Source organism: Poecilia mexicana, unplaced genomic scaffold, assembly GCF_051168715.1.
Source record: "Poecilia mexicana isolate PSO_F unplaced genomic scaffold, ASM5116871v1 scaffold_21, whole genome shotgun sequence".
NCBI classification, from domain to species: domain Eukaryota; kingdom Metazoa; phylum Chordata; class Actinopteri; order Cyprinodontiformes; family Poeciliidae; genus Poecilia; species Poecilia mexicana.
Window position 1 is genome coordinate 8163428 of NW_028263390.1, and position 26308 is coordinate 8189735.

At 39.5% G+C, this 26308-nt stretch overlaps 1 protein-coding gene across 3 annotated transcripts in view; it reads right to left on the bottom strand.

The window, feature by feature from the left end:
• pak5 (p21 protein (Cdc42/Rac)-activated kinase 5) overlaps positions 1-26308 on the bottom strand; it is a 74353-nt gene that overhangs the window by 7043 nt on the left and 41002 nt on the right. For 2 of the 3 annotated variants that reach the window (XM_088001845.1, XM_088001846.1), the window contains 4 exons: positions 7406-8245; positions 3462-3671; positions 2139-2540; positions 1022-1155 (listed from right to left, as the gene is read on the bottom strand). In XM_088001845.1, coding sequence (XP_087857971.1) covers positions 1022-1155; positions 2139-2540; positions 3462-3671; positions 7406-8245 — 1586 coding nt within the window. The remainder of the gene's footprint in view (positions 1-1021; positions 1156-2138; positions 2541-3461; positions 3672-7405; positions 8246-26308) is intronic. The other variant, XM_088001847.1, reaches the window with a different exon arrangement.

Genomic DNA, 26308 nt, shown 5'->3' on the forward strand with positions numbered 1-26308 from the left:
GCGCAGCGTTACTGCTGACACTCAACGCAAATGACTGTAATTACACACCGAGCACAAAGTAAGCTTAAAACAATGAGGAAGAGCCGCTTAGAAACACAACTCAGCTACACTATCACTATTTAGAAAGTTGGTGAGTGGGGGAAAAAAAGAATCATCTTAAACTGTTGAGCTGGTTATGGATTTGGATGGACGTTTCCAGGTTTCTATGGTTTGAGCTGGTCATTTGTTTTACAGTTTCTTTTAGAGTTCAGTTATATTATTTTTTTTCCAAATTGTTGTACCAATTTGTTTGAAAACCATAATCAAATTTCCAGTAGTTATTATTGCCAAATTAAAGAAAATTGCAATGGAAATGAAATGAAATATGTAACATAATCTGCTTTTCAGCTACTCTAATAACTCCTGGAGTCAGTTAACCATTAGCCAGATGTCTAAGGACTTTGATTTTCAGGACTATCTGCTTATAGTGGGACAGCAAAAATACTAAATAATATGTTTAATTATATATATATATATATATATATATATATATATATATATATATATATATATATATATATATATATATATATATATATATATATATATATATGTATATGTGTGTGTGTGTGTACAGATATATATTTGTACATATATGTACATATTACCTCCTCTATTTTCATATCCTTATTCTCAAGGCAAACTTCCAGGTAAAATAAACATGATATAGAAATAAAAAGATTTCTTTAAACCTAAAAATGCCACCGTTGGTTGGAAAGTCAAGATGCAACTTCTACTACTATTCTATTACAACTATTACTAATAGCATTATAGGTGCAGATAAACCAATTATTCTGTTGGCTTTACTCAAAATATTTCGCTTTTCTGGCTCCAAAACCCCCCCAAAAATAAATAAAGAAATAAAATGATTGTGGAGTACATTTAAAACCCATGAGTCTTTACTGATATTAAGCCTCAGACCAAAGCTTTTCACATGTCAGCAGTGTTTTTTAAGCCGTGTTTGTGAAGCGTGTTCGGTCACCTGGTGTGAGTCACAATGTCGGTGAGCGCCCCGCCCTCCAGGAACTCCATGACGACCCACAGCTCGTCTCCCACCAGGTAACTGTTGTACATGTCCACGACGTTTTCATGATGATAGTCCCTCATGATCACCACCTTCAACAGAGAAGGATGGGAAAAGCTGAATGTAAATTACCGTTTCAGAAATTGCTTGTTTGTACAAAGGTTTGTAGAAATAAAAAGAAATCCAATTTACAACACTCAAGAAGTCACATATTCAACAATCAATGTCAAATCCATTGCGTTAAACGAAAAATCTGTTTGAATTTTCACGAGTGAAAATAAAATATGTTCTACAAAACATCTTACAGTTTTGCCTTTTAATAACTATAACTTGTAATTTATTGGATAAAATGTAACGTTTCCCTTTTGATGCAGGTTTAACCTTAATGGGATTACATTCGGAAATAATAGGATTACATGAGGCAAATTGAAAGTGAAGTGAACAACCGCTGCCTCAAAGCAGTGCTTATCCATGCACCCGGCCTCTTTTTGTCTATCCAAAACACAGAAACCAGAACCGAGGTCCACTTCAGCCTCCATGTAACATTAGAACCACTGAGCAGTTTGTGACGATTTGTACGTATATAAGCAAGAAAGAAAAAAAAAAAAAAACTAACTAAAATTTCCAGTTAAGTCTACTGTGTGCATGCACATCTCTGAATAAATTACTCGCTTAAGGCTTTTGGAGTAAACACTTGCTCAATTTGCAAATAAATGCAATTACAGATGCAAAAATGTCTTAGTAATTGAATTGCCTTCGCTATATTTAAAAAAAAAAAAAAACAGTGGCAAGATTAACTATTTTTTTTATTACCTGACAAAAGAGATTTATTTTGTGTGTTCCACACAAAGTAGCATGTTTAATGATGCTACACAGACCAGCTCCTGTTCTGCTGCTGCTTATTGAAGACGTCAACAATCTGTGACAAATAATATCCGTACAGGAATCCAAAGTGAAACCATTAAATTCCTCCTGGAAACAAATCTACCGGGATAATCCCTCATGAACATTAAAAAGTTAGCAGGAAGGTTGAGCTGCATCAGTATTTGTTTTTTTTTTTGTTTTTTCCCCTCACCTCGTTAAAGAGCAGCTCTCTCCTCTGCTGTTTTCTAAGGTCCATCTTCTTGACCGCCACCTGCTTGCCGCTGTGCTTCTCGCTGGCGATGCACACGATCCCTGTGGAGCCCTCGCCAATCTTGATGAAGTTGTCCAGGTATTCCCGAGGGTCGCCTGTTGGCGAGTAAAGCCTTTTCTTTAAAAAAAAAAAAAAATCCCACTCCGAAGGAAGCCACAGCATCCATCTGTGCTTCCGTGCTTCTTTTCTGCCGTTCTCACCTGGGTTGACCACCAGCTGGAGTGCAGCTCTGAACTGCTCATGGGAGACTCTGGAAGGCTGCGTGTCGGAGCTTGACCCCCACGAAGGAGGAGGATAAGCCCCTGGGGGTATGTAAGGGGATGAAGGCTGCGAGTAGGCCCCCTGGATGAACGCAGACGCATTCACATGCAAATCGAGACAAAACAGAAAGAATAAAGACGTTTCGCTTTTGTAATTTTGGTGGGATTCTCTTTTTAAAAAAAGTTGAGCACAGAAAAAAAAGGGGCTTTGGTAGGTTTCGCTAACTCACTTTTAAGTGTCTTTAAAGGCATTTTTTAGATCATTATGAATTAAATTTAAAACATATATTTTCACAGAAATGTACAAACTTTGCCCAGACAACATCTGGCAAATTTACACTTAGCGATGGTAGATGCAAAACCATTAATGCTAATGTTTTTGCCTCAACTGTGTCGAGTCAGAAGAATGCAATGAAGATGTCTGACCGTGACTCAAATTTTTTTTTCGAGACAGAAAAACATATACAAATCAAATACCTCTGTCAAGACAAAACCTAGGGCCTGTAATTGACATAGTAAAGGCTAACTTGCTTTTCTTTATGAATTAAAAAAATTTAAATGTGAAACCTCTGGAGATGATTTTATATAGATTAAAATCAAGAAAATTATGAGCAACCCTGATCCTTTTCATGAGATTATCTGAGGAACAGAGTGTCTTTAATCTTTAAACAAACAGCCATCACCCTCTTTGAAGAATCTGAATCGACATGAGTTAAAACAATATTTAATTTCCCTTTACGATCAATAAAGCATTTGTGAATTTGAACTGAATTTGAATCTTAAGGTCTTCATTTTAGATACACAATTTTAAGACTTTTAAAAACTCCTCAAGGAAGTGTGTGGACACCCCAATAAAAACTCATTTCCGGTGCTAATTTGGCAGAAAATGATCATCACATAAAAAAAGGGAAAAAGTTATTTCAGTTTACGCTGTTATTATTATAATACAGTCAGTAAATGTTATTTAAAAAGGCATGTTTTTGAAGACCGGAGCTTACTGTACCTGCGGGGTGTACGGTGGGCTGGGCTGGGAGGGGGGATGATGGTACGGAGAGGGCTTGTAATGGTGAAACATGGGGAGATAAGGGAGGTGTGCTGGTGGGTAGCCAGGTGGTTTGGTGTGGCTCTGAGGTAGCTTGAGAGGCCCTCGAAGGTAGGTGTCGCCACCTGCGACTTGGGGACTTTCGTCACGCAATGAACGCTCATAATCCCCCTGAAAGAAAAGGGCCAGTGTTGGTGATTTAAACCTAACATACAGGTGAAAAGACAATTCATAGCCGGGATCTTCATGATGTTTGACTGACTCAGTCAGACATGTTTAAATATTAAATTTAAAAAATGTGGAAATGAGTATTGGAATAGAAGTGTCACATGGAGTTACAAACCGATGCAGATTACGTGACTTACAAGCATTTCATTGGAGCCTGAGGTAGAATGAAATGTTTTTTTTTTTATTGTAATTTACCTAATAAATGTAAGCATATGGATAGATGGAGAAAATGTAAAGCATATATAAAAGTGTGATGTGTTTTAAACATTCATGTACGAGTTTAAAGAAAAAATCTAGGAATTCATATGACAAATATCATCCGTAAAAACCGCACTGTGGAAAAAAATGAAGGCGCTGCGAGTCTCAGACTAAATTAAATTACTTACGCCAAACCTTCCAGGAATGATGCTCGACCAGCATTTTTCTTTTCTTTTTTTTATTCTTCACAAGTATCCTGAGGGTAAATTAAAAACCCCTTTATCCTCCCCTTTATTGGCTTCCTTCTGTGCCATTTGTCTTTACCCTGACACATATACACTCCCACATGTGTACAGACAGGGCAGGAGGAGGAGTCCTGATGTGTTGGGATGGTGTATAATTACATGGTTTGGACTCTTTCAATCAATCAGTGCGAGGCAGGTGTTGGAGGGGGAGCCGGGAGCCCCCCGTTACTTATTTGCCCCCCTCGGTCTCCTCCCCAGCCTCACCCGGAGTCGGCCGGCGCTGTAAGCTGGCTGTCAGCCAAGGGTCTCCTGATCCATGTTGGTTAAACGCACATTAATCTGAGTTTGGCAGGGTAATCAACAACCCAACTCAACTGTGAAATTGAATTCCGCGGTGGAACATCGTTCGGCCAGTTTTATGCTAAGGCTGCAGAAAGGGAAAGTGCCGCAACATCAATTTGTCACCGAGAGCTGCCGCACCGCGCTCTCGCACTCCGGCACGAAACACGGAGGCAGAGAGAGAGGGGAGAGGAGACTCCATGCTGTCTACGATTACATCCCAAACAGCTCCCAACAATAGCAGGGAAAGAGAAGGATTTACTTTAAGGGTGTGTGGGGGTGTGTGAGTGGGCTGACGGAGAGAAAAAGAAGAAATGGTTGCAGAGGGAAGAGAAGGGTGGGCTGCGCTACTCCTTTTTTTTTTTACCTCTTTATTCCTTTTTGAGCACGATCTTAAACAATCTAAGAAAGCATTAAGCGCATTAACTCTCACGTTGTCATCATTTGGAGAAGAACTAAAAATGCTGCTGCTGTAATGCTCTAAATAGGAAAATGCCATGTCAGCAGTTTTATAATAAGCCTTTATATCTATGGAACCTTTTAAACATTATTTTGTGCTTTCAAATGAAATTAGAAACATTACTCCTTTGCTGCACAGTTTGTGAGTCTGTGCAAAAATAACTAGATAAATACAAATGGCCAAACTTGCGTTGCGTCGATACAAAACAAACAAAAAAAAAAACTGAAAAATGACCTTCTCCCGAATCACTTTTCTGCTACTCTTGCATTCTCTCTGGCTGTTTTTTCTCAGAGTGGCTATTTACTGAGGCGCGCAGGTTAAATGGGTTTTCACTGCGGCACCCTGGGATCTACATCAGCAAACCCAGTTTTCCCTCTCCGCCGCCCGACTTACTGTGAGGAAGGAAGCGAAGTGGTGAGCTGTGATAACGATAATAATGAGCTTAATGAGGCTTCGATGGCTCCGAAAGAGTGATGCGGAGACTTCACACACCTTACGAAATGACCACTTTTCTCTCGCTCATAATCATATTTCACCCCCTGATGTTGCAGCTATTTGACTGTTTTCTACTAAAGGAAAACATAACTCCTCAAGAGATTGGCTTACCACAGTTCATTCAAGGAAAAGACGGTTATTTTAGGACCCAATATTGAGATACTTTATTTGTGAAAGGCGATTTTTAGATTTGCTGCTGCAGTTTACAACCATTATTTTTAGAAGTATAAAAAACACGCAAGAATACTTCTTTGTCAAAGTGAAGTCTGTGTAGCAAAGCGCTATCCTGTTGTTCTCAGCAGGTGACCTTTTCTTGTAAGTTCAAGCTATTATTATCATGGATATGAAGGTAGTAAGCTCAAATGTCTAAAAATGGTTATTTTGATTCATCATAATTATGTTCAAGAGATTTTGAATATTAATAATGGATGAGTTACCTTTCAAATGAAGAATCCGATTTTGACTCGCCAAAACATAACTGATATCTTAAATTATTATTCCTACTAGTCAGACTGTGAATGGAGATACCTTAAGTCACCATTTGAGAGAGTCAAAGTGTGGCTTCAAAATGTTATTACGTGTAGTGAGTTGAAACAAATTTTATGTTAAAACTGCCTGCCATAAGCTCGGTGTAGGAAGCAGAATGGGCGACGCAGTCCAAGCAGAGTTTTCTATTTTAGTCCCTTCTCTTCAGTGTCCTTTTAATTGATTCGGCTTTATGAGAAACATTTGAACATACGGTATATATTTTCAAGTTCTAGTAAGATAGCACCCAAAATGCTTTTACATATCTAAACATGTTCTTCTCGTTTTAAGCAATGCAATAGTTACTCTTTTACAGTATAGTAACTCAGTTACTAAGTGGGCAAATTAGTTCTCGTTACCAGTTTTTTTTTTTTTTTTAAGTAACTAGTAACTAATTACTTTTGACAAACAGCTTGACAAACACTGAATATTTGTAGGGAAGAAAAAAAATGTATTCTTTGTTTTTTGTTGTTTAAATAATATTGTTAAATTCTTGTCTGGCCTTGTTCTCCTGAATCTAACATCCTGTATAGTCTGGTCTTGTGAGCCAGTTGTCTTGTCACACCTACCATGTACTCAGACATGAGTGGACATTTCCTATTGACAATTATATTCACTGCAATACATATCTGCTCTATCTCTAATTCTGTGTATTCTCAACATGACATTGGTATAACTGCATTGCTATTGTGCCACATCTTTGCAGATGACATGCTGGTGTGAATGGACCAAAAAACAATCGACCTAATCTAAAGTTTTTCTGCAAGTTGTCAATCTCAGTTCTTTCTACTCGGTGCTGAGAGGAATTATTTTTCCTTTAGGCCCATCATGCAGCATTATTGAACTTATTACAGTCTTCCAAATGTAACTGGACAAGAATAGAAAGATCAGTCTTACTCTCTGTATTGAGATTTCTCCTTTCGTACATTCATGTCTGTCTGATTCCGTCCAGAACAACGACTCTCCTCCACTCCTTTTGTTCTATGTTCCTGTCCAATCAGTCAATATCAGCATTAATTGATCTGTTTGCAGCGACAGCGGCCACTGCAGAGGAGTAATTCTTTATGTGGCAGTTCCTGCCTCCTTCAGGGAAGAGTAAATTAAAGCTGACACCATCTATCAGGCCTAGGGACTACAGTTAAGGATCACAATGAGGAAAGTGAGAAGGAGTGGATTTTCAAAAGAACTGGAGGTGGGTGAGAGATGGAACTAACTGTAGGGATACTGCTGTGTAATTTTCTCTGAAATGTTGCGACAGGCTCGTCAGGGGGCGTGATGAAAAGTGTTTCCTATAATTTGATCGCTGGACAATTTAAAGCGAACGCCATAAACAAAAAATAAATAAAAAAAATCCCTGTCAATGTTTAAGATTTTCACTAAGAGAATCTTCAGCTTTTGTGTTTTTAAACGCTCACCTTGCCTATCGTTTGCGAGTTGGCGAGACTCTCAGAGAGGCGAGGGTAGGTGTAGGAGCTGTACGGGTGGGCCTGAGGAGGGTTCCTCAAAGCCCCGCTGGCGGCATAGGGAACATTTTGCTCCTGCAACCCGGACCCTGACCGAGATCGCTGCCTGATAGCTGGTGTCGGGCTCGTCTGGGTCACGTAGGAGCTCTTGGGTCTCTTGTCATATTCGTCCCTCAAGCCGCCGTAGCTCCACTCGCTGTCCGGGTAGTTGATCTGCTCGCTGTGGAGAGAGGCCCGGGAAGGCGTGCCGACCGAAGTGTCCCGGTAGTCCTGACTGGACGAGCCCCCAACTGACGCTCGGTAGTAGCCGCTGGAGCCCACTCCGCTACCAACCGTGGAGGCCACCTCATCGGCTGAGCGCCCTTTGCTCTCCAAATAGGTGTGGTAGTCTGGCGGGAGCTTCCCATACTCTGATTTTTGAGGCATGGCGTCGGGGTAGAAGGGGCTGCGGATGGGGTGGGAATGGCCGTTCTGCTTGGTGAACCGGTAATGCCTCCCAACAGCCCAGTCTCCATCTATGGAGAAGCTTGGCTTGCCGGCTTCCAGGGAAAAGTCCCTGCTGGAGGTATCCAGATCGCACGAGTAGCGGGAGTAGTAGTGGTTGAATCCATTCTCCTCTAGAGCAGCGAGATGTCCGCTGCCTAGAGGTTTGGAGCTGATTCCAGCCTGCTGGACGCCCGGTGGGCTCTCTTTTCGCAGGGAGTTGGAGCGTGTCACTGAAATGTTGTCAAACTCCTCTAGCAGGCCGTTAATAGATGCATCTTTGGGTGGCCGGTTCCCTCGAACAATGGTCTAAAGGAAGAACAAAGACATTTACATTTAACACACAAGAGAGCCTGAAACCTAAAAGCACAGAGGGACACAGCCATTGGGTTGGTAGATAAAGTTATAATTAATTCATTCCAAGCTGGAAAGTGAATAAAATGAATTGAAATCCTTGTTCAATCAACCTTCGTTACAGCAAACATTTTTCAGGACGGAATTTCAATTCATCTGTATCGGGGCTTTGTAACAAGTATGAAATGAATCATCACTTGCAGTAAATGTCATCTCAAAGAACGGCAGGCATCAGTTTATGGAACCACTAATTGTAAGAAATAAAAACATAAAAAATGTAAAAAAAAAAAAATAAAAAAATAGCATGCTAAGAAGTGCATTAAGATAAATGGCGAAATACCTCATGAGCTAAAAAAAAAAAAAAAACAGCTCTGTGGATTAAAGGAGCTAATTCCTGCTCCATTTCCCTCGCAACAGATTAGCTTCATTTCCAGTGGGCTGATCAGGTTACATTAATAATCGTGAAGTGGGGTTTCATGCTTACGAGTCAAATGAGCACACCAACATGCACCTACAAAGAAATGAGTAAGTCAGGGAGAGAGCGGAGAAAGGGCCGACATGCTTGCATCTGCTTCAAAGCGCAGGAAGAGTGCTGCTTATCCCCTCCTACCTTGCTAAGCCTTTTTTACAAGGCTGTGCTGTGAGTCATGTGGGGACCGAAGCTGCAGCCTTGCACCTATGAATGTAATCTGCGTGCATGCATGGTGTGTGTGTGTGTGTGTGTGTGTGTGTGTGTGTGTGTGTGTGTGTGTGTGTGTGTGTGCCTGTAGCCTGTACACAGTTTATACAGTGAGGATGCTGAGTCTCAGTACTTTCACTTCATGAAATCAACCTGTTCACACACTTCTCTCAATTTGTCTCAATATTTCATGAAATAGTAAGTTTGAACAACAAATTACGAGGGAATCATTGAGCCGTGGGGATTATTAAAAAATTTAAACTGCTATATCATCTATTGAGAGTCATAATCACAAAATTAGTAAAAACGTTAATGTTCTTTGAAGACCCCAGATATTTATTAGAGAACTTCAGTGAAGACACAGATGAGGACAAGCTCAAATAGGGGTAAGATTATGAAACAGTATCCCAAAAATGAAACATTTCAAAGAGAACTGTTCAAACTGCTACTCAGAAATGCAAAAAGTGTGGCACAAGTGGAAACTTGCCATGAAACTGAAAATGTAGGTTTGGATTTTTGTCTCTCTTAATAATAAACACATTCATTTAAAAACTGCTTTTAGTGTTTTCTTGTGTTGTCTTTGGTTAATATTTAAATAAATCTGATGTTCTGAAAAAACATAAGTGTGACAAGCATGCAAAAAAAAGGGAAAACAGGATATCCACATTAGTTCACAGCACTATACTTTCAATTGTATTTAATCAAAAGTATTTATTTAACTGTGACTTCAAAATTCTATACATGTCACGAGATTTTCAATTTTTCTCTTTTTGAGTATCTACAACCACACGAAACTTTAAATCTCCCCATTAATCACCAGAATCCCCCAAATCATTTCTCCTTGATGTGATTGCAGTGCAGATTTAAAAGTTCAGCCAACTAAACTATAAATAGACTGAGGCTTAATCATCAGAGCTGTCAAAATAATTAGCGTCCTGATTTATATTCGACATTTCATAATCGTTGAAATACTCCGTCTTTGGAAAGAAAACTTCAACACCAACTAAACTTAAACCAAGTTATTTTTCCTTGGACAGCAACCGTAATCTTGCTTACGGCGACAAACCAGCCTAAAACTGTTTGCCTGGATGTTTGTCAATCATTTCCTCTAATGCAGGTGTTTGTTAAACCCAACTCTCAGTGCAGGAGCGTCGCATCAGCAAGTTTTTACTCTTTGACAGTCACGCAGCTGTCACTCTGTGGCGTCTCGTGTCACATGTGCCGAGGAAGAGTGTTAGAAAACCCCAGACGACGATTCCTCAACAGTATTCTGCTGGCACAGAATACTGGCAAGTGATCATGGCAAACGCACACCGCTCTCCTCGTCTCATTCGTCCGTGACGGGATGGTTTCGACTCTGAGCTCACAAACTCATGTCTGTCATATTAATTGCGATGGCAAAAAAACAAATAAAAAAAAAATTCTACATGTAAGTCAGAAATACGACAGGATTTACAATTTACTTTGGCAGCAATGCAAATCAGTAGTAATGAATTGTGTGTAGCTGGCTAGCAAGAGTATGTTAGCAGTGAGTTTCCGCAGCGTAGATGTCTGAGTTTGACTCAAGCTTTTGCCTGACAGAAAAGTCCCGCAAGAAAAAAACAAAAAAACAAACATAGAATAAACGATTAAATAATCTTAAGACCACTGATTGACATATTTCAGGCCAACTTACTTTTTAAAAATGGATTTAAGACATTTTAAGGCCTTGATTTCAGATACATTAATTTGAAGCTTTTTGAGGATCATATGCATCAGCAGACAACAATAAGGCTTATACAGATAAGCAAAGAGTAGTACTAATGAAACAAGAAGCTCATCAAATTTCAGTATCTGTCTTGAAATAAGACAACAAATTCTAGAAAACTGGACTGCTTTATGTACAAATAACGTGAAATTGTGGTTGAAAGGAAACGGTATAAACATGAAGACGTCTATATTCAAGTCTAAAAGTGGTTTAAAGGGGGTTGGAGTTCAGCATTTTTGTTTAGTCAATTTGGACGAGACCTCTGGGTTGAAAATATCTAATTTTCAGCATATGTTTCCTGAGCTCAAGGACACTTAAGTTTAAAAATGTCCATGGAAGTGTAGTTTTTAGACATCGGGGAGAATTCATGTGCTTTATTCTTCTAGGTACGAGCCAAACAGGGGATTCGATATTCAGAAGTCATTATTTATCCAACAGAAATTGTGCTTCCACACACCCTCCCCTCCCTTTGGCTTCATTGTTTTTGCAAACCTCGCTCCCTCACTTTAACAGTCCAGTTGTTCTCTCCTGCCTGACAGCTGTAGGCTGCCTGATGCCGTAAACTGCAACCCAAGGTGAAAAGGGCCATAAAAGCAGAGAGTAAAACCTAGCCGCAGGGCGGACGGTCTTTAAGACAGGTCACCGAATGGAAATCTATTATGCTGGGTACAGATGTTGCAGGGAGCACACAGGGTAAACACGGGTCTGTAGCGTCAAGTTATGTAATAACGTAGTAAAGATAAAACATAAAAATCATTAAAATCCTTGAACGCATTGCGCGATACTTTCTGCAACAAATCCAATAACATCATCACATTTTGCATCGATTATTACAAAATTCAGAGGCAACTCTTTTTTTTATTATTATTTAGAAATGAATGTAATGTAATGTAATAATGTAGCACATTATGTAATAAACAATCACAAACGGTTTGTGTTCATCTTAGCCATCATACTGTGATCACAACAATCATGATGTAGATTCTAAACACAATTAAATCAAATGCTGAACTTTTGGTCATTGAGTTGCCTTTTCACACTCATAGCCAGAACCCTGGGTGTTAAACCTACATGCCATTCAAGGCAAAAAGATTCAAAGGATTTTAGTGCATTTTACGTCAGATATTACAAAATACAGTTTCATTACATTTTAAAACCAAATTGTATTATGTTATTACATATTGTGGTGTTACTACATGCATTATAAGGACTGAAGTCACAAAGGTCAGAGATCAAAAAGTGCTTCTTAAAATTTTGTCACACCAAGAGTCTCGCCTCAACTCTACTTAGGTGAAAATCTCCAAAATGAGGCTCCCGCATCGAGTCACGCTACTTGAGGATGTTGGTGATTCAGAACTAATTCAATTGGCAAACAAGATCAGGGAGTGCCGGTTATCTCATAAGACATAATCATCCCCATTTGGTTCGTAATCAAAAGAACCGTGTCAAAGGAGCATGACAAGTACGGGGTGGCAAACGGGGGGAGGAAAGAGTCGAGATGAACAAGGCAGACTAAAACCGAGAGGAGGACAGAGGTGCAAAGGCGAGAGGGAGAGACAAGGTTAATTGTGTGCCGAATCACTGTCAAACGGCCGGCATCAAGCTTGGAAATCTTCCCATTAATTTGAATTAAGGGTCTGATATTGGCTCCTGTGCTCGGCTCGCCCTCCCTCCTCCTCCTCCTCCTCCGCCACCGCCGTCTTCCGTCGTCCTTACAGCTTGGCGAGGCTTGTGCACGGGTCGCCTTCAGCGGCGGCGGTGACAGCGGCTATATTTCACCAGCGTGCGCCGTTGGCCTGTCCTTTAGTGATAAGCTGTAATAGATCTACTCTCTCAACTCAGCACGGCCTTTTCACGGGAACGGAGAGGAAAGGCAGAAAGGAAAAAGAAGGGAAAATACTGGCTTTCTTTTGGAAGGTAATCATACAAAGAGAGGAGATGTTGGAAGAAACTGAGTCAGCTTAAATAATAAAAAAAAAGAAAGAAAGAAATATAGGAAAGGATGGAGGTGAGGGGAGGGAGTGACGTAGAAAGAGAGCATGAAAAATGAGGCTCGTTGAGAGATAAGAGGGGGATTAACCTTGCTGGTAATGAAGGGAGGGTGTGGTGAGAAGATGGAGGGAGGCAGAGAGGGGGAGATAATTAATGAGCTTGCCCTTCCCGTGACTCCTTCCAAGAACCCGGGTTGGGCGGACGCGCCTGACTGGCCAGCAGGGTCCCGGGACAACTGAGGAGCCGATCAGCAGAGCTGCTGCTCGGATCCTCCGCACTGCAGCTTTTGTTTGAGCTTCTAAAGCGACCCAGTCCACCGCCAAAAGATCTGGAGGCCATTTACGGATGAAGATTCACTCACGCCTTGTTCAATTTGCTCCAAAGTCTTTCAGTACGACGGAAATGAATACGGGAGGTGAATATTAAGAAGCGTCTGATTAAAATCTAAGTTTATGAGTGTACATTAATCATTTAGTTTGCTTTACTTCAAAGCATTTACTTTGGATTTTCTTACAAACCAGACATGATGCAGAAGAACTTTGTGATTGTTTTACTTACACATATACTATTGGGAAAATATTTATTTCATCCAAACTGAAAAAAAAAATAGACTTTGGCGTCTATTTCCTGTTTTATGGATCGTCTTTCCAACAATAAAGATCCATTCACTTTGTGTCCTTTGAGCTTAAAATGTTGAATTTATATTTTCACATTTATTTAATTTTATTTATAACTCTGTTTATTTTTGTTATTCTTTTGCTAACTAGTTCATTTTTATTCCTATTTATTTTTCACTTTGTGCTCCTAGATGTGATAAATGTGTGGGGGAAACATTTTGTTTGCTTAAAGAGTTAAAAAGTGGACATTAAGAAGTACTGACCTAGATTGTGAATTTAATACGTATTAAACATACATCAAATATAAATCCTTGCACTGAAGTAACAGAAGCTGTGATGACTGATACTAGAATAAATATGTACTTTTATCTGTACAAATAGTTTAAAAAAAAGACTCACAAACTAGAATAATTACAGTAATAGCAGATGATACTTAAAAAAAATCAGCTTAAATAATTTGCAGGAGGTACAGATTGAGTGATTGACTATTAAAAATTGTCACAATGTACGAACCAAACAGCACTTCGCAAATTACTTTTTCCAAAACAAGGAACTTTGTTTAAAAATCCTTAAGTTGCTGTCATTTTATTACATAATATTATTGTATCATAAACCTTTTTTGTGGGTTTAAAGGTTAAAAAAGCAATATATTTTATGAAATCAACATCCAGCTGACCATACTCGGGACATAAAAAGAAAGTTAATTGTAATATAATTTGATGACCTGGTTCTTACTGCATTGAGTCATTAGGGCTGCAGTTTTCAACACAGTGAATCTAAAGTACTAGCTTCCAAAGCTAAATACATTTATAAGCACCACAAATCTGTGTAATATTGCACCTCTAAACTGGATTACAACAATGCCTGTGCTTCGCTTTAATCAGATTCAGTGGCTAGATATTTTTTAGCGTGTGATCATGCTCTTAAAGCTCATCACCTACCCCACCTCAAGCCTTTATCTCTGCTTCACACACACACACACACACACACACACACACACACACACATACACCGCAGGAACATCGCCCACTCAGTACAGCTACTGCTGGAGCAGTAGCTGCACACACCATGTTTTTTTTTTTTTTTTTTTTACATTATCTGATGCACTTAAGCGGAACAAGTGAACGTTGGTGCAACAAAAATATTCATCCACCACCATCTGCATCTCAACTCACTGCCTCTCTCTCCCAGTCTTTGTGTATTAAACCCAGCGCAGGCACAAGTCTGTGGCTCTCTGTCACGACTCAGGCTGCAGAGGAAAAAAAAAAAAAAAAAGAAAGAAAGGAAAGGCACGCATGGGGTTTTACTCGCACACAAACAACACTAGTGTGCTACTATGCTGTGCTCTTCCTGCAGTGTACGATCCTACTGCACCAGTGAACGTTTTATGAAGCTCAATGACTGCCTCATGACTAAGACAATATCAGAGAGAAAATGTACGGGAGCAGACATATTACACTGCTGATTAAGAAGGAATTATACAAGATCAAACTGTGATTATACACAAACAGAAGAAAAATCATGTCAGAAGCAAATGTGTATTAGACTTTAAGGAGTTTTAGATAGTAAAATGACTCTTATGCATGACTTGACAAAAAACACGAGATTAAGATGAAAACTTGACTCATTTCAAAAGATTTAAGATGTACTCTAGCTCCCTCTGCTGAACAGAAATTGTACTGCAACGTGCTGCAAAAACCCACATTTCTATACTTTATACTTTCTTTTCTTAGAAGCTCATATATTAAAATATAATACAGAAGTTACTCTTGTACTACTAAAAAAAGTTTATTTTTTATGTATATATAAAGCTTATTCTTAACCTAAAATCAAGGGAAAGTAACATGTTTTCTGTTGTTTAACTACAAAGCAGAGGAATTTTTTATATTTCTGATCATCAGCAAACAAACCAGAGAAATTTGCCAAATATAAATCAAAAGTCTTCTTAAAATTTTAAAAGGCAAAATTACAGAGGTTAGACCATTGACTTGTTACCCGATGTTTTGTGTTTTGCTGCCCTCTGCTGGTCAAGCGCAGTATTTCCTTAATTGTTTGCCCGGATTGAAGTTACGACTCCTCGTTAAAATCTCAGGTTTTTGTAATGTAACACAATAGCTTGAATCACTTCCAGTCTTTTTCCACAAACACATATATTCTGTCGAATTCAAATAAAAACATAATCTACTACAATAAAATATATATAAAAGTTAACAGCTGAAAATAAAATAAAAAAATAGGGTGAAATAACTTTACTGACAAAGGAATACAGGACAGCCAGATTTCTGGAGCTCATGCCCTACATTAAAATTATTAATAAAAGTCCTAGTCCAGACCCAGTAAAATAGAGACTTTGGATCACAATACTGCCTGATAACGATGCTCGCCTGTAATATTTTGAAAGAGACTTACAAAGTCAGATTTCTTTAAATGTTATTACCCAACACACAGAAGAGGTTTTAGCTACATGTTCATGATTAACAGGCTTCGAGCTGCTGACCCGTTTCCTCAGGTTGTCCCGCTAACAGCTGTTAGCTACAATACTAAACAACGGCATCCTGCTGTAAACCAAACACTACTAATTCTAACAGATAGGTTTAACTATAGAGAAGTCTGCAAAGCTTAATAAGAATATATGTTTGAAAAATAATCATAAACATAAGAAATAAAGTGATTAAGAGGGGTTGTTAAAAGATAAATCAGCATCTTGCAGTCTTGTAGCTAAGACAACAGCGACCTCTTATGTCTAAAGAAAGGGTTACAACTTTATCTGCTCTCTTAGGGTGTCGTGTTTTCATGTTATTTTTGGCTAATCTTTTGTTGGGTCACATCATGAACAAAGCAGAAACAGAAAAAGAGCTAACTAGCTCGTAGCACACCAGCATTGCAGGAATTGTACAGGCTGCTTAGACCTGAAAAGGTCAATGTTCTGAGAATTTAACTAAAAGCAATATGTGACATTACAGGTAACATTTATTTATTAATTCACTAAAGTATGATTCAGAGGTTCAAGGTTACTATTTATGCCTCTTTCATCATCTTTGTCTCAACACATTTATCGTGCTTTACATCTTTTACATCCATATTTGGTTGCAGGATGTGGCATTTGCTCACACTTAATCAGAAAATAGATAGATTTCATGCAGTAATCCTCTTAGATATTATAGTTTGGATAGAGAATGCTATATGTATCATGCTGCTGGAAGCTGAGCAAGTTTCCTCCAGCTATATGATTCATTTAGAGGAGCGTGACCCAGTCCCCTTTGACCTCAGTCGGGCAGTGGCTCAGCTACAAGGCTACGGTGAACGAGTCGCACGGAGGGCAGCAGCTGGAATCACCAGCGATTTCCAGCAAAAAGGATTAGCGGAAAAAGCAAAATAAAACACAGAGTCTAACCAAATCCTGCTTTAGTTCATCACTGCAGCAAATCTCGGACTACGAGTCGTTTGATCTGGTCGTCTGAGCACAAGCAGACTCACACTGCGCAGCCTCCAGAAATTACTAGAAATAATAGCCAAGGAGTTCATCTGCTGTGACAGTATGAGCATGTGTATGATCCCAATGAGTCAGAGAGATTATCCTTCTCTGAGGAGGCTCTAAGTGTGTTACTGTCAGAGAAAGTTTTAGATCTAAAAGTGGGAGAGGAAGAAGAAAGCTGGAAGGGATAGGTGGGGATCAAACTGTCTGTCCTGCACTTATCTTCTTGTCAACTTAGAGACAGATAGACAGACAGCTGCCCAAAGATTAATTACACAGCAGAGCTCATTAATCTGAGTCCTGTCAGCCCCTACAGAAAACCGTCACCCGCTTCTCAGCTTCGACTCCGTTTCCCGACTATCGCATAACAGTTTTACACACATTGTACGTAGAGTCGTATTTTACTCTCATGGTCAGAAATCTAAAAAAATAAATGAATCTACTCCAACACAAAATAACCTGTACTTGTTACTGTTTTTTGCTCATCTGAACCAACAAATTTCCACTCAGAGACATGCAATTACCACTAATCTCATAGGGTCAATAAAGCACTGATTTTGACTCTACTCACAAAAGAAGAAAATAATCAAAAAGAAAGAATAAAGTTATTTTTGCCTGAAGCCAACAAGGGCAGTTTTTGTATGACGGTGTATTAGGGTCATTATAGATAGAAAAAAAAAGGAGGAGAAAATTTCCAGCAAAAAACTCAGACATTTTGAGATTAATCTCAGAGATTTTATAGAAATGACTTGGAAATTTCTGAGTTTGAAAAGTTTAAATATTTTGTAGAAAATAAAATATTTAGATTAATCTCAGAAATGTCATTAATACTCTGAAATATTGGGTAATAGAATGAGCTGGGCACAAATTAAATGTAATAATATAACATGTATTAATATAATTCTTAATTTTAAATAAATAAAACGCATGACTGTTTTACTTTTTTCTTCCAACAGATAAACTTGGAATATGTACCTGGGAATAGGCAATTCATAGATTCTTCTCTTACTATGATTTTTTTTAATTAATGTTTTTAATATTTTGCCCACCTGCAGTGCTGTTTTTTAATTGTATTTTATGATTCAATGCTGTAACCAAAAAATACTTGTAGATATAGACCATGACAATCACCTGTTGTTTATTCATAACTAGAATATTGCCTGTTTCCTGCGAGACAGAAAACATGTTTCATTAAATAGAGAGGAAGCTGTTTTTTTTTCAAATCTAGAAAATACCACACTTCTTAAGTTGCTTCTCTTCAAATCAAACATTTTAACGCAAGTTCATTCCTGCTTTACACATCCTGAATATGTTATATAATGATCCAACAACCTGCTGCAGTCGTGCTGTCAAAGCTGCACTAATCTAACGTGAAAGAGAGAGCAGATAAATTGTAGGTTTTTGCAAGAAGAAGTACATTTATGCAACAGCCGTTAGTCAACTGGTCACGTTTAAGTCTTCTACATTTCAAGAGCTGCACTTTGCAGTGTGGCCACATGAGGATACCACAGGTTCGGCCATTAAAAGCTTCCTTCCTCCGAACTGTCTGAGCAGCTGCCGTCACGCGTTCAAGAGGATTAGCAGTTACTTTGCAGTTTCTCATCAAAAAAGAAATTTGGGCTGCGCCGTAAAGCCGCTACCAAATTGCAGTGCTTAAACTCTTGACACATCATCTTAAGCAACACTTTTGCTTGTTTAAAATTCACCGCCTAAATGCCCTTCCAAAAAGTCTGCACAGAGACACTGAGGGATGGCATTAGTGCCAGGACAGTTTGAGCTCCCCTGGCAAAGTGCAGCGCACGTCGCTGCAAGCCAAAAGCCTCACTGCCAACTTTGGCTCTGAAGCCTCTGTGAAGGCATTTTAATTTTTTTTTTTGGTACAATGTGACCATGAGTGGCAGACGCGCGTCAACACTGAGAGACGGAGCAGAAGAGGAGGAGGAGGAGGAAGAGGAAGAGACGAGTGGAGAGAAGCGGAGAAAGGAACAAGCGAGGTCTAAATCAACGCCATCCACTGCGGCTCAGTGCCAAGCGAGACAGATGCTCTCTCTGTCTGTGTGAGGGGACATCACACACACACGCACACACACACACACACACACACACACACACACACACACACATCACTCAGGAGTTATTTTCCTTCTTCTAGTCTATTTCTGCTACGACCAATTTAATCCCGGATCAATGCGAGCGGGGAAAGCGATACATAGGGAGACCAAATCGAATTAAACGTGAAATGAAACGCACATTAATCACAAACCCCACCCACTCCCCCCAAAGTTCGGTCAAATACAAAAGTTCAGTGGCTGAAAGAGTCGGTGTGTTTGACAGATCTGGAGCAAAGAAGTACCAAGAATTACATTCTTATGTAAAGCACTGGTCACATTCCTCAGCTCCTCTGGTAAAGATGTAAAAAATAATTAAATAAATAATAAGCTCATAGTCTAGTGCAGCAGCATAATCCCACACTAAAAATAAACAAAAACCATTGTGCGGCTGAAAGACCCGGAGAGTACCCATTTCCAGTTGTCTGACGGAGACCGGCAGATGTTTTATTTACAACATCTTCGTTTGTTTCAATGACTCTAACAATGTTCCCCAGTAACCTGTTAAAGAATCAGGCCCACAGCATCACACATCCTCCACTATACTCCTTTAGTTCAATGCCAACGCCACTTGGAGTGTTTTGCTGCTCAATCTGGCCAAACTGCATGAGTCCGGTTATAGTCCCAGTAGAGATGGTGTTGGGAACATGCTTGTTTTTGTGTCGGTAGGACAGAAAAAGAAACTCGCAGTTGCCATGCAGATAGCCTGTAATGGTCGTCATGGAGACTCGTTGACAACAAGCACTGAGCTTTGACCTACTTCACCATCATGCTCAGTAGTCAAGTGGTGGCAAGATAAGTCCAGCCTGGTGGCCTGTGTATAAGAGCAATGGCCTTTATGTCACTTTATTTACTTACCCCAGGGAAACACAAAGTCATGTATGACTAATTAAAAGTTCCTAGAAAGTCTGATTATTCAAGTATGCAATCACCTTTTTTGAGAATAATTAGGCATCCAGGCAAAAATGCCACTGCTGGTTTTATTGAAAACTATTATTTTTTAACAGATTTGTTTCCCTTCCCACCAAATAAATACAGATAATTTAAGGACTGTGTTTTCCTGTAGTTTTTTGTGTGAGATGAAGGTACAGCAACAAAAGATGCCTTTAGCAAATCTTGATTCGTTTACTGGAGTAAGGTTTTGAAAAAAAAAAAAGATTACCTGTCTCCCATGAGTGATTTTACTACATTTTTGTCTGCTTGAGTAATATTATTTCTCAAACTGAGTCCAATCTCTGGCTACTCTACCCATTTTTACTTACTTCACTAAAAGTCTTTACACTGTTCTAACTTGCACAGATTGTTGTATCCAAAGGCCTTATGTTGTGAAAAAATATACTTATTATTTTATAATGATGTTAATTAAATGTACTAACTTATAATGTTATTCTTTAAAATACAATAATTAGCACATACGTTATTAAATGTGCCTAATGCTGTGTTCAAGAAAAAAAGATGTGTTTTTTTGTTTTGTTTTTTTTAATCAAACCTTGCATCAAGATGTATAAGGAGATTCTGGACTTCACTCAGCTCAGTCTATTCTCATATTCTCATTCAGGACAGAGTACCATCTTGGAGCTCTCCCAAAGTTTGCAACACAGACTCCAACAAAATGCTTAGCAGATGTCCACATCAGCGACTTCATTCTTCCTTCCTTATTCTGTAGAGACAAAGGTTTGCATTTTCACCTCTGAAGCAAGGACTGGGTGACCCTCGGAAATCAGGAAGGCTATTTTTAGAAGCTCCCCTTTCTCTAGCCATACGTACATCTGCGCTGCTTTTGCTCTGGGCTCAAGCCTGCACTGCATCGTGAAACATGAGAACAAGAAACCGTAAATCAAAAAATGCCAAGATGAAGAGCAACATTTGTGTTCAACCACAAAAAACAAATAACCTTTCGAAGCAAATGCAAATAGAAACGTTCACTATTGCAGCTACCGTTTGGCTTGAGGTGTGCACATAGCTGCTAGCAGTGAGCACCTGTTGCTATGTATAGCCTCCACGCCTACATGCAGTTTGGAATCAGTGGAAATCTGGCACGTCAAACAGCCCACCTGTAGCTGCCTGTGGACCCGGCGTTTTAACACTGATGCCTCTTCGGTCTTCATCCTTCCTTTACCTTGTCCTCGTCTCGAGTCTTAAAGCTTCACCAGACCTCCACTGCTCCCCTCAACCACTGAGTCCCCCTGCATGCCACAGCCCCAAAAAACTGGCACCCCTGGCCCACCTGCCCTAATAAGTCCCCAAGCCTGTCTGCAGCTGCATGAGCTTACTGTAAACCGGGCCCCAAGCCCACTGAAACTATCTGCTGAGGAACCTAATGATCAAGTTTCCCCTCTCCATAACCTGCCAGTAAACTGGTGGGGGAAGCTGGACGACTGACCCACTGACATTTAGAGCAGCACCAAAGATACCTTCACATGTCGAGTTAACTGACTGTTGCGGAATATTCCAGACATTTGTGATCAGTCATAACAGTCACAATTATTTTCACATATTGCATTTTTCTTTTTTCTAACTTAGTGCAGCCGTGTACGGTGCTCCTGCACTTCAAAATAGGATGTGGTTTTGAAAACGGTTGTGCAATAAGCAGAAAGACATTTGACAAAATTGGCAAACAGTAGACCTAACAGGTAAGAAGAACTCACTCAGGCACGGACTCAGCCACAAATCATTTTTAAAAGCCTTGGTTGTGAGATCATCAACAAGGAAATGACTTGTTCCTTTCATACTTTTACATTGTTAAAATAAAACAGACAGCAATATGTCACCTAAACAAGACCTTCTGCACATTTGCCTCAAAATTCTGCATTCGAGTGCATATTTCTGACGTGATGCAAGTCAAGATATTTTCAGTGGAGCTATAATGGGTCTTACTGCAGCAAGCTGTTCAGCTCCCTAAAATATCCCCACCATCTCCACCTACACTCTACCTGCACTACATGTAAACCTACAGCTCAGATATCTGGGGAGCAGCAGCAGACTGTTTAAAAAATATTAAAAGATTGCACATAGAGTAGGGAATATAAGGAAAGAGCAGGCGTCCGTAAGGAAATCAAGTAAGCACTTCCAGGAGACGGTCTCTGTCTTGATGTGTCAAATTAAGAATAACTTTTTATTTTCTACTACAAGAAAAAAATCCACGTGAATCGCCGACAATCGGTCTCATTCCTTTACTGTCATAAGCGCTACGCAGCACCAGCTGAGAATACCACCTCATTCAAGCTGTGCCAACATGACCTTCAAAGAAAATTACCTGTTATGATCTCGCTCTAAGTCTGAAAGCGCAGCTTTCACATACTCACAATGACATTACTGCAAATCAAAAAAATGCTAGGTAATATACTGTACACACTGCATTTCTCTACAGGTCTACATCTACAGTTAATTACAGACTGGACGCTACACTATAAGGACTATTTAAAATGCTGTTTTTATAATTTTATACTACGGTTCTTAACGACCAGCTGAACTGATCAGCTCACAGTGGCATCAGCAGGTTGAAACTTCAAACAGAATAAGTTAAAAAGTAAGTAAGAGAATGCTGATTGGTGCATCTTGAGGTCTGAGAGGATTTTAACCAAAAGATTTATTCAAACGTGACTAGTCAGTTGTATTAAACTGATTACCCATCTTTAAGTCTCTTAAGTCACTGTATATTCTTGACGTTTGCCTGCTTTAACACACCTGATTCAGATGAATGCAATTCCACAAAAGCCTGTTAATCAGCCATCAATTCAAATCAAGTGCGCAGAAGCAGAAAAACACACACACACACACAGATATATATATATATATAAATAAAACAAGCAGGGCAGTGTGTCTTGAGGGCTAGGGTTGGGGAAACACTGGCCTAAACGAACCAAGAAATGTAATACAGGCTTAGTGTTGAGGAAACACGAGATACCAGGGTCCAGCAGACGGCATTAACAAGCCAATAGCCCTAAATGTCCATGCAGACATGAACAAACACATCAATCTACCAGCACAGACAAACACTAACACAGATGTCAATGTGGTAAATGCCTCATCAGCTCCAAAGGACCCTGCGAGTTACAGGTGCCAAAGCCAAAGCGTAACACAAACCTGATATTGATATAAGACACTGCTCTTCACTTGCAGTGCTAATGAATGCAATGAATTAACGCAGCTACCTACGCACACACCTACAGGCCCGCTACGGTGCTGTTCCTTTAAAGTGTTAATATCAGGCAAAGATCATACTGAGGTCTTTAATTAATTATTTTTTATTACCAAGAAGAAAAAAACCTGACCAGCTTGACCTTATGTGGAAAAAGCAATCCCCTCTGCTGTTATTATTTCAGAAATTAAATGTTTTTGACCGCATTTATTTGTTCAGTTTCACTAGCCATAACTAGGCATAATTTTTCTGCCAGGCTGAAGAATCAAGCAGCACAATTATTGACATGTATAACAATGGAATGGACTACCAAGCAATTTCTAAGGCATTAGGATGCATTTGTGCCAAATTGAGAGCTGTAATGCACATTGGCACACTTGTGAGCTCTCGCAGGAGTAGACAGCTAACCAAAACTATTTTTAGTGCCCATCAACGACTTATAGGTGGTCAGAAAACACTGAATTCACTGAAGTTCTCCCTTGCTAGTGAGATCAGTGTTTATGGTTTAACAAACAAACTTTAAAATTGACATAGCCAAACATTTTGCTTTTCACCAGAAAGTCCTGATGAAAAAGTGTGTGGACATCTGCTTCAGACCTTTAGCTCAAGTACATTTAAGTGATAACACTTGGTGTTGAACACAAACAATTTGGTGATTGTGATTTGGTGTTTGTGTTCAACACCAAATCACACTATGCAGTAAAGTGTTTTTGTTTTTGTGTTTTTTTTGTTTGTTTTTTGCACTAACTAAACATTTGCTGACACTTTTAGAGACACACTGAGACGTTGCTAAGGCATTGTTTCCAGGGCTGGCCCAAGCCTCCATGAGGCCCTAAGTGAAATTTGGTTTTGGGGCCCTCTAGTTCTGCTAACAATGTGGACTGGCTGCAATCTGCAGTCCGATCATTAGATCATTCACACACCTGCTATAAACTTATTACATTTCTGCCATTGCTGTTTACATTATATCCTATGCATGCATAATATAGGTTACATTTATCGGCCAGTTGATTTTTGGCCACTGATTTCCTTCATTTTGGGGAATCGTGATTGGCCGATACTTACACCCATCTTATCCCCTGATCTAATTTTTTTCGTTACATTTTGCTAACATTTTGCTAGACAATGTCAAACATTGAGAAGTTTTAATTGTTCTTATCAAACGTTATCAAACATGCCGTTTTGAAGCAAAAGAAAAAAAAAAAAGCTGAGCCAACCATGAGAATCAACTCATTTCAAGTTAAAACTCAGCTTCACACAAAGACGCTGACTTAAATGTTTGGCTGTTGAATTGAACCGTTCAAGGTAGTTATAAAGCTAATTTTCTATTAGCAGCTACACAAATTTCTTTATAAACATTACAAAGACATATTAAAACAAACCTTTATCTTGGCTTTTTTCTATTCTTCCTCTTTTCTCCCTCCCTGAAGGATAAATCCTTTTTTGAAGCAATGTTTTGCTAACTGAACTTCTGACCGGAGCTTTGGACGTTTGGATGCACGAAAGTTCATGTTACAGGCAAAGCGTGGGGTACCTACCGCGGCCACCAGATGGCCCCCAAGAGCAATTTATTTGTTTTCCATTTGTCCATAAAATAAGGATTACTGCATACATTATCAAACATATGTTATTGTAAAACAAATCACTTCATGGTGAAATTGTGTGTTTTTGTTATTATAATGACAGAAATCGTTACTAAATAAAAAATCAGCTCCACTGAGGGGGGCCCTTATATGGTTATATGGTTATATGGTTAGTTTGCCGAGTTCTGGATTAGCATGTGTGCTAACGGCTTGCGGAGACTGGGTGAAACAAAGTAGATGCGAGAGAGTGAGGCCTTTAAGCGATACAAATTATCGGCTGAGGTGAGCAGTCCGGCGACAAAAACTACAAACCTGCGAATAAACAACGAGCGACAGAGCCTGAGGCCACACTGACCGTGTTTACATGCTCATTAGGTATCGTCTAACAGTAGCATCTACACGCCGACAGGTTAACACGCGTATTCAATATGCCAGCCTTTTACGGCACCTTGTCTGAATGAAGACATCTCCGGAGGTGTGCCAGACTTGAGGCGGCGTTATTCACGCCCTCCTGGGGTGAGCATAAACACTTTCACACACAGCCGTCGTAGAAAGAGCTGGAGGCAGTGGGGGGAGAGAGTCTGCCACGAAGAACAAGCTAGCATTAAGTGTCACAGCATCCAGGAGAGGAAGATATGGAGACATGGGTGGGACACTATAAATAACAGAGCCCACCTTGGAAGCCATGGTCACACACACACACACACACACACACACACACGTTTGTGTTGCTAACTTTGTGGGGACTTTCCATTGACTTCCATTCATTCTACAGCCTAAACCTTACCTTTACCCCTTTCCTAACCCTAACCATCACATACCTAACCCTAACCCTAACCAAAACTCAATTCATACCTTAGCCCTAACTCTGACCCCTGACCCAAAAACAGGGTTTCCCCTTGTGGGGACCAGCGTCTGGTCCCCACAAGGAGCAATTGGTCCCCACAACGTAGTATATGTCAGGAAAATCGTCCCCACAAGGTATTACAAACAAACGCACATACACACACACACACACACACACACACACACACCAGTACTGATTTCCTGAAAACTGTCCGTACATCTAATAATACAAATCTCGAAAATATAGATCAAGAATTAATCTTCCAAATGGATGAAGCTTGTACACTGACCCACGAATCTGTTAGTTTCCATATGTGTGAGGAAGAGCAGGTGGTTATAGACGCGAGTGACCCAGGTTTAATATTTTAAGGGTTAAAACCTGTCAAACCAGGAGAACAAAATCCAACCATGACAACATTAAACTGAAGAGTATGTATTTCTGATGCTTCCTGAGAGATTGCATTTATGTTCCCCTTGTTTACAATTCTGAAATGAAAAAATGTAAAAAAGAAAAGTTGGGAAAGGGAAAGTCAATAATTAGTACTTATAAAAGGAATAACCTTGGCAAATCTCACAGCTTGTAAGTTATTTTGTTATTTCCCTCTGACCATTTTCCCCACCCAACAAATGCATCTTTTCACATTTACTGTTCCTTGTTTCTTCAAGATTTTTGGGAGGATCAGAATATTTCTCCAGATTTTTTTTAATCGTCAGGGCGCAATGTGAGCATACATTTCACCATTTTTAGAGTAAGTCCACTAAGGGTTTTCCGTTGAGGATTTTGTTGATCCCCATTGTCATTTTGGTTGGCACTTCTTTAATGATGACAT